This window comes from Lacerta agilis, chromosome 2 (assembly GCF_009819535.1).
Source record: "Lacerta agilis isolate rLacAgi1 chromosome 2, rLacAgi1.pri, whole genome shotgun sequence".
Taxonomy (NCBI): domain Eukaryota; kingdom Metazoa; phylum Chordata; class Lepidosauria; order Squamata; family Lacertidae; genus Lacerta; species Lacerta agilis.
Genome location: NC_046313.1, coordinates 11,756,913 through 11,769,966, shown reverse-complemented (window position 1 = coordinate 11,769,966; position 13,054 = coordinate 11,756,913). Strand labels below are relative to the sequence as shown.

At 43.0% G+C, this 13,054-nt stretch overlaps 1 protein-coding gene across 2 annotated transcripts in view; it reads left to right on the top strand.

The window, feature by feature from the left end:
* The window catches only part of PFKM (phosphofructokinase, muscle), a 54,019-nt gene extending 42,544 nt beyond the window's left edge, over positions 1 to 11,475 (top strand). For both annotated transcript variants that reach the window (XM_033138602.1, XM_033138601.1), the window contains exons 21-23: positions 839 to 938; positions 10,330 to 10,435; positions 10,768 to 11,475. In XM_033138602.1, coding sequence (XP_032994493.1) covers positions 839 to 938; positions 10,330 to 10,435; positions 10,768 to 10,915 — 354 coding nt within the window. In that variant the 3' untranslated portion in view covers positions 10,916 to 11,475. The remainder of the gene's footprint in view (positions 1 to 838; positions 939 to 10,329; positions 10,436 to 10,767) is intronic.
* The last annotated feature ends 1,579 nt before the right edge of the window (positions 11,476 to 13,054 follow it).

Below are 13,054 nucleotides of genomic sequence, written 5' to 3'. Positions count from 1 at the left end.
TACAGACTCCGCTAACCCGGAAGTAGTACCTCAGGTTAAGAACTTTACCTCAGGATGAGAATAGAAATTGCGTGGTGGCGGCAGCAGGAGGCCCCATTAGCTAAAGTGGTACCTCAGGTTAAGAACGGTTTCAGGTTAAGAATGGACCTCCGGAAGGAATTAAGTTCGTAACCAGAGGTACCACTTTACTGCTATTAGTTCCATGAATGCAGAGAAGTTGAACTCGGGCTGAAGACAGAAATAGCCCCAAAGGACTGGTCCCATCTAGAGGCCTCCAGTTGACCCACACTGTCTTATGTTTTGTTCAAAGGGAAAGCACACAGACACAGAATTCTGTCTCCCAGGTGCTCTTAAAAGGCCTCCCTACCAGCATTAGAGGTGGGGAAATGCAACTTTTTTTTTTTTACTCTTCATGGAAAGATGGCCACCTGTCGTGGATGCTTTAGCTGCATTGCAAGGGGTTGGACTAGATGACCCTTGGGCTCCTTCCAACTCTATGATTCTATAATAAAAGGGAGAGTTTCCAGGACCTCTCTCCAGGATTGGGGCAGTGGGAAATGCTGTCTCTTACCCTTTACCTGTGAAGAGCAGACAGAGGGCTTTATGTCCTGATCACAGTATGGAGAGATTTTACCACCCAATTTCAAGTGCTGAGCACTGGGCTGCTGAGATTGGAAGATAAAGCTGGAGTGGTTGGTGGGTCACTTCCCCTGCCAGGCTGTACAAGGCCCATAGCCACTCCCGCTGCAATCGATCTTCCATTTGGGGGCTTTTAAGCAATTCCTGCAACTATGATTCTCAATGACAATCAAGCTGACTTTCCCTTTACCCATCACAGGGCGGCTCACCAACTCCGTTTGACAGAAACTTTGGAACGAAAATGGGTGCTAAAGCAGTGGCATGGATGTCTGGCAAGATTAAAGAGTGTTCCAGGCATGGTATGTGGATGCTTTTGACTGGGTAGCGTGTTACACCAGGGGGTTAGCTACGGCTGCTGGAGAATGAGGGATAGGAAAAAGAGAGAACAGAATCCAGATGTTTCTCCCTGTTGCATCGTGCCATTAATGAATTTGGAAGGAGGCATCGCCCTCTAAAACTGCATAGGCTACTTGTGCTATCAAAACCAGCTCAGTATTGTCCACGGGTCACTGATAGGTTGTGCTCTCTAGGGTTTTAGATGGATCTTGCCAATGGGGATTGTTGTGCCTTCGGCACATATTAACTTGTATATTATTGCTATTGTACGTTTATTGATGCAGCTCCACCTACTGGCCAGAAAGAATGTTGCAATGGATGGCAGTTGCTGGCAAAGGTGTATGAGGGGAGGGAGATTCCATTTGGTGAGAGAGCCTGAGGGATTTCTGTTACATGTTTTCCACCGATGGTATCGCATCGTTGTTTTATCTGATCTTTGTCTTTAAAATAAAGTATCACCAGACAGTGTAGTGGGGACAGAACAGTAAAACAACAGCTTTCCAGCAAGTGGATAGGAGATTCAGACTACACAGAGGCCTGCTATTCTGTCAACGCGGCACCTACTTACGGCAACACAGCAGTCTGTACACAGTCAGACATCTCCATAAGCAACATGTCTCAGAGTCGGGCGTCTTTGTACAAGACAAAGTCTCAAGTCTCTGGTTCTTCTAAATCCTCAACTGTAAGTAACGCACTCGCTATTATTGCCCGTGCCAAAGCTGAAGCCGCTAAAACACGTGCGGCCTTTGCCGAACAAGAAATAGAGATGAAAAAAGAGAAGGCTAGGTTAGAATCTGAAAGAGTGTAACATGAAGCATCCCTGGAAATGCAGAAGGCCATTCTAGAAGCAAGCTTAGAAAAGCTCACTATAGAGAGAGAAGCAGCCGCCGCCATAGCCGAAGCAGACGCTTTAGAAACGGCTGTATATCCTGACGGTGCGCGCAACAGTGTACTCAACCCAGACCCAGGGCTCCAAGATCCTCTACAACGCACTTCGGAGTATGTCTGCCATCATTCTAAACCAAGCAGCTGTGTTCCTTCGGAACAGCCCATAGAAGAAGAAACCAAAACGACAGCCCAAGATCTTTACACAATGCCGCTGCAAGCCAGTGACAAGCTTAGTCCTACGAGCAATCCTGCAAACCCAACCTTCATGCCTGAGCAGTACAACAGAGGTAGAATAAAATCAGAGCCACCGGAAAGGTATGACTACACTACACCCTTTCACCATAGTGACGCTCACCACACTAATCAAACCACGATAGACTTTGCCAAGTCCCTTGCTAAATGTGAACTAGTCACAAAAGGACTTGAAAAATTTAACGACCACCCTGAAAGTTACAGAGCCTGATGTGCTTCCTTTCGAAATGCTATCGAAGGCCTAGACTTATCATACAGTGAAGAGATGGATCTCTTAGTCAAATGGCTTGGCAAGGAGTCTGCTGAACATGCCAAACGAATTAGAACAATAAATATTAATTACCCAGGCATCGGTCTTAAAATGATCTGGGATAGACTTGAAGAGTGTTACGGTTCAACAGAAGCTATAGAGAGCGCACTATTTAAAAGACTTGATAGCTTTCCTAAGATACCTGCTAAAGCTTACCAGAAACTCAGAGAATTGAGTGATTTATTAATGGAACTTCAAGTAGCTAAATCTGAAGGAGACTTGCCTGGGCTTGCATTTCTTGACACAGCCAGAGGTGTCAACCCCATTGTACAAAAGTTACCTTACAACCTGCAAGAGCAATGGATTGCACATGGTTCTAAATTCAAGAGAAAACACAACGTTCCGTACCCTCCTTTTTCTGATGAGAAATGATCCCAGTTTTGATTTTTCTCTGTCATGTGTTGTTCCCTACGGACTTAGCAAGCCCCCAATAACAGTGCACAAAACTATCGTGAACCCTCCAGACTCTCCTTTCAGGCCTGCCAACTCTCCTCTCACAGAGGCAAGAATTAAGGATCCTGGTAAACAGTGTCCCCTACACCACAAGCCTCATCCACTACAGAATTGTAGAACCTTTAGAGAGAAGCCTTTAAGAAGAACACAAGGCTTTCCTGAAGCAGAACAGTATTTGTTACAAGTGCTGCTCAGCCTTTCACTTCGCTAAGGATTGTAAGGTCAGTGTGCAATGCCAAGAATGTGATAGTTCAGATCACAACACGGCTCTACACCCTGGCCCATGGTCCTTACAACACACAGACAGCTTCAGTGAGCATGGCGGGGAGCAAAAACACACTACTACAACCACACCAGAGATCACCTCAAAATGCACTGAGGTCTGTAAAGGACCCATAACTGGCAAGTCCTGCTCCAAAATCTGTTTAGTCAGAGTCTACCCTGCAGGTAACAGAAATAAAGCCATCAAATTATATGCCATTCTAGATGACCAGAGTAACTAGTCTCTAGCCAGCCCAATCTTCTTTGATATGTTTGACATCAAAGGCCCCAGCTCTCCCTATTCCTTGAAAACGTGTGCAGGTATCATGGAGACGGCGGGGAGGAGAGCATCTTGCTACAAGATAGAATCCTTAGATGGACAAACTTCTTTAACTCTGCCAACCCTCATTGAATGCAATCAGATTCCTGATCAAAGATCCGAGATTCCTACACCGGATGCAGCAATTCATCATCCTCATTTGAAACACACAGCCCACCTGATACCAGCCTTAGATCCACAGGCTCAGATAATCTTACTCCTTGGGAGAGATATCTTATGAGTCCACAAAGCAAGAGCTCAGATCAATGGTCCCCACAATGCCCCTTATGCTCAGAAACTGGATTTAGGATGGGTAATTATAGGAGATGTTTGCCTTGGAAGCATGCACAAACCAAACTCTGTTAACAGCATGTTTACAAGCACACTAGAGAATGGACACCCTTCTCTTTTTCAGCCATGCCACAACCACCTCCTCATAAAAGAATTACCTCACAAAAACTATTTGCCCTGTCGTAAGCCTCTCTAACAAGGACTTCGATTGTGACAGCGGCACAGATCATCTAGGATGTACAGTCTTCCAAAGAACAAGAGACGACAATAAGGTGGCAATGTCTATAGAAGATAAAATGTTTTTACAGACAATGGAAAAGCAATTTGTTAAAGATGATACAAATAGCTGGGTAGCACCCCTTCCCTTTAAACCGCAGAGACCACGACTACCTAATAACAGAGAACTGGTGCTCAAACGCCTCTCTTCCCTCAGACATAATTTACAAAGGAAGCCAGAGATGAGAGACCATTTCTTCTCCTTCATGGAAAAGATATTTAAAAATCGTCATGCAGAAATAGCTCCCAGTCTCAAAAGCTCTGAAGAGTGTTGGTATCTGCCAATATTTGGAGTGTACTGCCCCAAGAAGCCAGGCCAGATTAGAGTAGTATTTGACTCCACGAAGGCGTCTCCCTAAACGACGTCCTTTTGACAGGTCCAGATCTCAACAATAAACTTTTAGGAGTACTCCTCCGCTTCAGGGAAGACTCCATTGCCTTCACGGCAGATAATCAACAGATGTTCCATTGCTTCTTTGTTAGAGAGGAAGACAGAAATTTCTTAGTTTAGAGACAATGACTCCTCTAAAGACATCATAGAATACCGCATGAAGGTGCACATCTTTGGTAACAGCCCTTCTCCCGCAGTTGCTATTTATGGACTTAGACGCTCAGCACGGGAGGGAGAGGCAGTCCACGGCACAGATGTTAGACAACTCGTAGAGAAGAATTTCTATGTAAATGACTGAAGAAGTGTGCATGCACACGAAAGCTCATACCAGGAACAAACTCAGTTGGTCTCTAAGGTGCTACTAGAAAGAATTTTTGATTATGTAAATGACTGTTTAAAATCTTTGCCTTCAACTGAGTCCGCTATCAGTCTCCTCAAAAGAGCACAACAGATGTTTGCCTGTTCAAACCTCAGACTCCACAAGATTGCTTCAAATAGTAAAACAGTAATGGAAGCTTTTCCTACCCAAGATCACTCTAATGATCTAAAAGATTTAGATTTAGGGATAGATCCTTTGCCTATTCAATGCAGTCTTGGTCTGCTTTGGGACCTGAAAACCGACGCTTTTACCTTCCATGTAAATGCAGAGGAAAAACCCTTTACTCGTAGAGGTGTCTTGTCTATGATAAATAGCCTTTATGATCCGTTAGGGTTTGCAGCGCCAGTTACAATTCAAGGTAAAGCCTTACTTAGAGATTTAACACGTGAGACATCTGACTGGGATGTTCTACTACCCCCCGAAAAGAGGAACTCCTGGGTGGAGTGGAAAAGTTCTCTAATAGCTTTGTCCGAACTCCAGGTTACACGCCCATATGCAACCATACCCTCCACAGAAGTACAAAGCCAAAAACTCTGTATATTCTCTGACGCCTCTATCAAAGCAATAGCTGCTGTTGCTTATCTAAAAACAGTAGACCGTGAGGCACAAGTGCCATGTAGGATTTGTTATGGGCAAAGCAAAACTTGCTCCACATCCTGAGCACACTATACCCAGGTTAGAACTGTGTGCTGCAGTATTAGCGGTTGAATTAGCCGAACTTATCACTTCAGAACTGAACATCAATCTTAAAGATACTGAATTCTATAATGACAGCAAGGTAGTGTTAGGATACATCTACAATGAGAGCAGGCGCTTTTATGTTTATGTCAACAACAGAATTCTACGGATTAGGAAATCCACTTGTCCAGCTCAATGGCATTATGTACCTGCTAAACACAATCCCACAGATCATGCTACAAGGGCTGTTGTAGCTAGTCATCTCAAAGACACTACATGGCTGATAGGTCCTGCTTTCTTATACAAAACAGAACCGACTGTTCCTCAGAATGACATATTTGAACTGGTTGACTCAGACCTTGACTCTGAAATCCGTCCTGAGGTTTCCACACTGCAGACAATGACTGCGGCCAGTCATCTTGAGTCTCATAGGTTTAGTAGATTCTCAACCTGGAAGTCACTCATTAGAGCGATTGCTAGCCTAACCCACATAGCTCATTCATGTAAACATGACACACATTCAGCAGACAGTAATTGTAAAGGCTGGCATCTGTGCCCCAACATCCGCACACCATCAGAGCATCAACAGGCACAAAACGTGATTATTCACATTGTGCAGCATGAAATCTATGCCAGAGAGATCAACTGTATCCTGAACAAGAAGGTTATTCCTAAGGACAGTACTCTTAGGAAACTTGACCCATTTCTCAATCAAAATGGCCTGTTGAGAGTAGGTGGTTGTCTCAAGGAGTCAAAATTAGAGCTAAATGAGAGAAACCCTCTAATTATACCTGGTCAGCATCACATCACTTCTCTGATTGTACTGCACTACCACCACCAAGTCAGGAACAAAGGACGTCTGCTTACAGAAGGAGCTTTACGTTCTGCTGGTTTTTGGATAGTGGGAGCTAAAAGACTTGTGAGTACTGTAATTTACAAATGTGTCACTTGTCGTAAACTTCGTGGCATGCTTCAAACACAAAAGATGGCCAATCTTCCAGCTGATATCAGCACAGGCCCTCCCTTTACCAATGTTGGTCTTGATGTCTTTGGGCCTTGGTCTGTTTTCACACGCCGCACTAGAGGAGGTAATGCAGACAGCAAGCGCTGGGCAGTCTTATTCACCTGCATGACTATTAGAGCTGTTCACATCGAAGTGATCAAGTCTATGGACACTTCTAGCTTTATTAATGCCTTAAGACGTTTTATTGCTATTAGAGGCCCTATAAAACACATCCGCTCTGACAGAGGCACTAATTTTGTTGGTGCCACCAAGGAACTGAGTATCCTTTCAAACATAAGACACAAAACAGATAGAAAGATACTTGAGCAGTCAAGCCTGCACATGGACCTTCAACCCACCGCATTCTTCTCACATGGGAGTAACTTGGAAAAGAATGATAGGAGTAGCTCGTAGAATCCTCGATTCTATCTTCCTACAAATAGGGACCACTAGGCTTACTCATGAGAGTCTGACAACCTTCCTGGCAGAAGTTTCGGCAATCATTAATGCTAGACCTTTAACCCCTGTTTCTAATGATCCAGAAGAACCCTTTTTGTTGACACCGGCAACTCTCCTCACTCAAAAAACTGGAGCAATCAGTGCACCTCCTTCCTGGGGAGTTCACCAAGAAAGACTTATATTTGCGCCAATGGAGACATGTCCAAAGTCTCGCAAACACCTTCTGGGATAGGTGGAAGAAACAGTACATCTCTACAACCAAGATCTAAATGGCAAACCACCAGGCCTAATCTAAAAGTTGGCGACGTTGTTCTTGTTAAAGACTGTCAATCCAAAAGGAATGAATGGCCATTAGCCCGTGTCACCAAAGTCCTTCCAAGTGAAGATGGAAGAGTCAGGAAGGTTGAAATTAAAGTGTGCAAAAACCAGGAAACAAAGTTATTTCTTAGACCAGTCTCTGAACTGATTCTACTGTTGTCATCTGAGGACTCAAATGGTGGTATCGGTTGATACCAGGCGGGGAGTGTTGTGCCTTCGGCACATATTAAGTTGTATATTATTGCTATTGTACGTTTATATTGATGCAGTTCCACCTACTGGCCAGAAAGAATGTTGCAACGGATGGCAGTTGCTGGCAGTTGCTGGCAGAGGTGTATGAGGGGAGGGAGGTTCCATTTGGTGAGAGAGCCTGAGGGATTTCTGTTACATGTTTTCCACCGATGGTATCGCGTCGTTGTTTTATCCTATCTTTGTCTTTTAAATAAAGTTAGATTGCTGAAATAGTCTCTTTTATAAAGGACAGAGGGGTTTACCTGCCTGTCAAGCTACATGTGTCACCAGACACTGTAGTGGGGACAGAAGAGGGATCAACTAGAGATTAAATTGGGGATATTTTTCATGTGAAGCAGGTGATCTACAGCCGTGCTTACAACTCATGTGACTATGAAGGAGCCTCTGTAACTATATTTTATAGAGTTGTGTGGAAGTTGCCCCGGGCCATTTGGCCCTTTTTAATAGCTCTCTTTTCCCTCCTTAGAAAAACCACTCAACACTTGCTTTTAAAGTTTAAAAATAACATGGCTTTGACTTGCTGTACTTGCTCTTGTCAGATTGAATGTTCCAGAGAGGTAGTTGATACTTACGTTACTGAAACAAGATTTACATGAATTCGTATCTGATTGATATTTACAGACTGGCTCTGAGGCAGGGCAGGCAGCAACTTAACACAACATACTTGCTGTTCTCACGGCTAAAGCTCCACATGCAGTGATAACTGAACAAAGGGGGGGGGCTGCCTCAGAATATATATTTATGACATCACAAGATTCCATGCTACAGCATTAACCCTTTGCATAGTATTTTGGATACAGCATCCCCACACCTTTGGCGCTGCCTGTTTTGGGGAATTGCCGATTCTGGTCTGAGCTACATTTTTTATGTTCACCTGATGCACTGTATTGTGTTTCATTACTGGTGGGTTTTTTGTGTTTGATTGATTTTGTAAGCCAATCTTGCAGACCCACTGGCTAAAACTGTATTTTAATGGATGATGGTATCAGTTACAGAATGGGCAGCAAGGGACAGAGTTCTGTGGCCTTCAGGCCCTGCTTGTGGACATTCCAGAGGCATTTGGCCGGCCACTGTTGGAACAAGGATGATGTTCTGGTAGGCAAGAAATGAGGGACCTGTAGCCCTGAAAATATTGTTTGACACCAACTCCCATCAGACCCAGACAGCATGGTCAATGGGCTGGGATGATGAAAGTTGGAGTCCAACAACATTTGCAGGAGACTGTACACGAAAATTCACTTCTCCACACGTAAAGAATTATGCCCAAACCTTGCTAAGCATTCTGCAGATTCAGCTATCCAGACTACTAGATTCCTTGTTTGTTTGTGCTTTGCTGGTTGGTGGTAGCCATTTTCACCATGGAAGCAAGGGTGGGAAGGGCAAATCAAGAGAGCGGGAGAGATCAGTTTTTTCTTTTGGCTGCAGCAGTTTCAGAAAGAAACCATGGTGAGATGGGACTGCATTAGAAATATTTCCATAGGAAATCATGGACTAATTATACATCCCTTGCCTAACTAAAAAGATTTCCATGGAATGCATTGTGTTCGCCAAGCAGGACCTGTGTGTATATATTTTACCAGTTAACGCTTTCTTCACATACACAAGAGTCCTTCCTGATAATTAACTAATTAATCCATATTTTCTAATTAATATTATGATAAGAGTAACTGGGAAGGGGGAATGGTACCTTCTAGGGCTGTATGTATTTGTTACCTAGTATTCATTTCTGATTAATTTGTTGGTTTATAGCAACAGAATGTACCGTATATGGAGACAATCCTGGACCGAGTTTATTATTGTATTTATTAAACCTTTAGATTCCCTTCAGCAACAGAGGTTCTCAGGGTGGTTTATGAATGCTATTTAAAGCGCAAGAAGTGGGTGATAGCCAACGTTAATCATACTCAGAGAAGACCTACTGCAATGAATGAACTTAAATAACTTAGGCTTACTGAGTTCAATTGATCTATTCTGAGCATGGTTTAGTTGGCTATCACCCATTGTGGCAGTGATAAAAATACAATCAAAATAAAACAGTAAACAATCATCAATATTTTTTACAAAACTAAAAACAATAAATTCAGCAGTGATAGCTAATAAATCACCCAGAACACTCTGGTTTTGCCCTTTATCCTTGCTATACTGCATATCTGCTCACACACATAGATTTTGACATAGTATGTTAAGATCTCACCTGACATGATTTTTACTATGTTCTTTAAAATTTGATAAATTCACATTTCTTCTTAATCTTCTCATCTCACACAGCTTAATCATTCCCAAATACCAGTATTAATAATCCTACATGCATCCTAATACTTGGGGAAATTTGGCAAATTCACTCTGAACTTTTCCCAGGGCTACATAATGCATTCAAAGCAAATTGTGGAGGAGGGGTGTGTGTCCCCCCATTTAAAACCAGTACAGATTTTTCCATTTTAATTTTATTGTTCATTGCTCACCACCCTAAGAACTTTTGTTGAAGAGTAGTCACGGATTATTATGATTAATGGAAGGATATGCATTTTAATTGTAGACAAATAGTTGAATTTAACTTGTAACTTACAATATAACTTATTGTGGACTTTTCTCCATCAATCTCTTTCACATGAACAGGCATAAATACACCCAGATATTAAATTCCAGATTTTCTTGGGAGTATTATTAATGCTGCTTTGCTTAACTTTTTATTTTATTAATGTTTAGTCTGCATTAAAAAATAAAACCTTTCCAGGGCAGCTTAGATTATTAAGCTATAAAAATGCAAGTCCTCATTTTTCAGACAATGAACTTGATGAGCATTTCCCACGATTTCTTTTTTCAGGTCGTATTTTTGCCAACAGCCCCGATTCAGCTTGCCTCCTGGGCATGCGCAGGCGGGCCCTTGTATTCCAGCCTGTCTCTGAACTCAAAGAGCAGACCGATTTTGAGTAAGTGTCTCCTCTGTCTTGTAAACTCAGGTCAGTAAGCGAGGCAGAATCTGCACCTGCAGTCAGGATAATCTGCAATCCACAATATATCTGTTAGAAGTCCAAGAACCTCACTAAAATAACAATGCATAAGTGGTTGCTAAAAACTCCCCAAGGCTGAGCCTTTTTGCAAAGTGAGCGATTGTGCCAGAGCCATGGAATCAATTGTGCTCCAGGGCTTTCCATAGGCTTCTGATGCTGGACTATGATGGGCCTTTGAACTGCTCCAACAAGGCTCTTCTGACGTTCTTAGGTGTGTCCTGAAACGCTCATGATCTCTCTCACTCCAACAGGCACCGCATCCCCAGAACACAGTGGTGGCTGAAGCTTCGTCCCATCTTGAAGATTCTTGCCAAATACAAGATTGAGTTGGATACCTCTGAGACAGCTCACTTAGAACATCTTACTCGCAAGAGAGTATCCGGAGAAGGCACCCTGTGAACAGCTAGCAGCTCTTCCTTTTAGTTATGATTCTTAAGGAGACCTCTAAAGCAAAGTATTTTTTTTTCCAGTCCCCTTCCCCAGTTTAGCATGCAGCTGTCTCATCTAGTGTTTTGTGTAATGACTGGGACTGCATGCCTGCCATGGAGGAGGTAACACCAAATGTCATCTAGTGCCATATCTGCAGTATGTGAATGATTGAGTTAAAGGGAAATGTATGTTACTATATTCTGCTCTTCCTTTTAGAATGCTCAAAACAGCTGACTTGGGGCTCCTGGTGGTCTTCTATTCAGGCACCAAGCAGGTCTACACTTTCTTCTGCTTTACTGGTGCTTATAAGGTTAGGTGGCCCTCTGTCTGGGAGTTTCAAACAGGAATGGTCATTTCAGCTTAAGTTCATCATGTTGAAATCTGGACTGGACTGAATATATTATTTTGCTACCAGGCCCTCTCCTTTGAACAGTGGCAGCTACCCCAGAACCCACAGTTGGGGTAAATTATAGCTTTGTGATTCAAGCTCTTCCAAATGCTGAAAATAAAATGGGAACTGTTTCACTAGAGGTTGCTGTTTGGAGCTGCCATTTTAACACCATCTTTTTTTCCTCCTCCTTCAGTAACATGCACATTGCAGGGGTGTGTGTGTGTGTGGACTGCAGGCACGGGAGATTTTAAAAGACCAAGCAGCCAACTGGCACCCAGCATTCAAAATGTGCCAGGCACATTTTGCACCTGGCTATCAGCCACTTGTGACCAGGTGAAGAAGCCCGGGTGCTAGGATGGCGCCTGAAGTCTCCATCATCTGGAGGTGCATGCCTAGGGATCCTTGACTGTTTTCACACACTAGCATCACATCATGCAGAATTCTACCAGTTATATTTTATCTGCACAGTCAGAATGAATTTCAGGAACTAAAAAGTCATCTTGAAAAATACAGTTTTTGAGCCACCTGGCCCAAAAATGGCATCTCTGGCGACTGCAACCCTGGTTTAAAAGGAGCCATTTGGTGCCTAGCTTCTCGCAGTTTCTAACACTGCTGGCACCTGTACTAAACTAGACTGCATGTAAACTCTTGCATTTGTCAAAATACACAACCTCTCTTCTTATCTGGGGCAATCTCCACCTCTGTGGATTTAAAACAGCCACTGTGAACATCGTTTGAAACCACCCTTATTAAGAAGTGCACAAAAATATGTAAAAGTGCAAAAACAGCTCTTAAGACACATGGAACAAATCTACATGCAGACACTGGGGGTTGTAGTGTTATACAGTATGCTTGTTCTCCAACCTGCTAATTGATGGCCCAGCTAGCTACAAACAGTAGTGCAACTGTACAACAGGAAGGCAGACTTCAGGCTTGTAGATTCTAGTTTGTTCCTGACTACAGTCCCAAAATCTACTACCCAGAAGCTGGTGCAAAATACAGCCAACACTTAAGGGAATTCAGTGGCAGAGCTGAACGGAACTTGCAGTTCCTCCACACAAAAATCCATTCCTGGTTATCTCGCTCCCTCCAGGCTTCCTGCACTTTAGCACACACACAGAGGGAAATAAAATGCACACATAATAAGGTAACAGTAACCCTATGAAATGGCAATGGTAGGAAATAATTACAAAAAGGTTTCCACCAGGCAATGTTTCCTACCAAGTTCCAAAAAGTAGAGGCAACAGCAGCAGGCAGTCCTCCGAGTCAGTGCCTTAACTGAAAAGGCCTTCTTGCAATTCATCTAGTGGGAGGACTTGGGAAAGGCCTCTTAAGTAAATTTTAGTAACTATGTCTTAAGTACCTCAGGCAGTTGTTGAATGAATGCTTCCTCTCTTTTCCCCTGCATCTAATCCTGGCCCTTTTTGCATGTGCACTCAGAATTATGTGCCTGTACATGAGGGAGTTTTGTCTTCCACATTGGACGGTGCTGTCTGCATGTATTCTCTTCCCTAGTAAAAAATGTAAAAACAATCACCTGAAAAACAGCAAATTACTTTGAAAATGCCAAGCTGGCCTCCTATTATATTTGCAGTTGGCGTCAATTTATTACTACCAATGAACTTACAAAGCTGACAATAAAACGCTGGGAAACGTTTCACTGCCGGTGGTGTTAAGACGCACAGTTAAAAAAAAATAGCAGTTAAAAAAAAATAAAA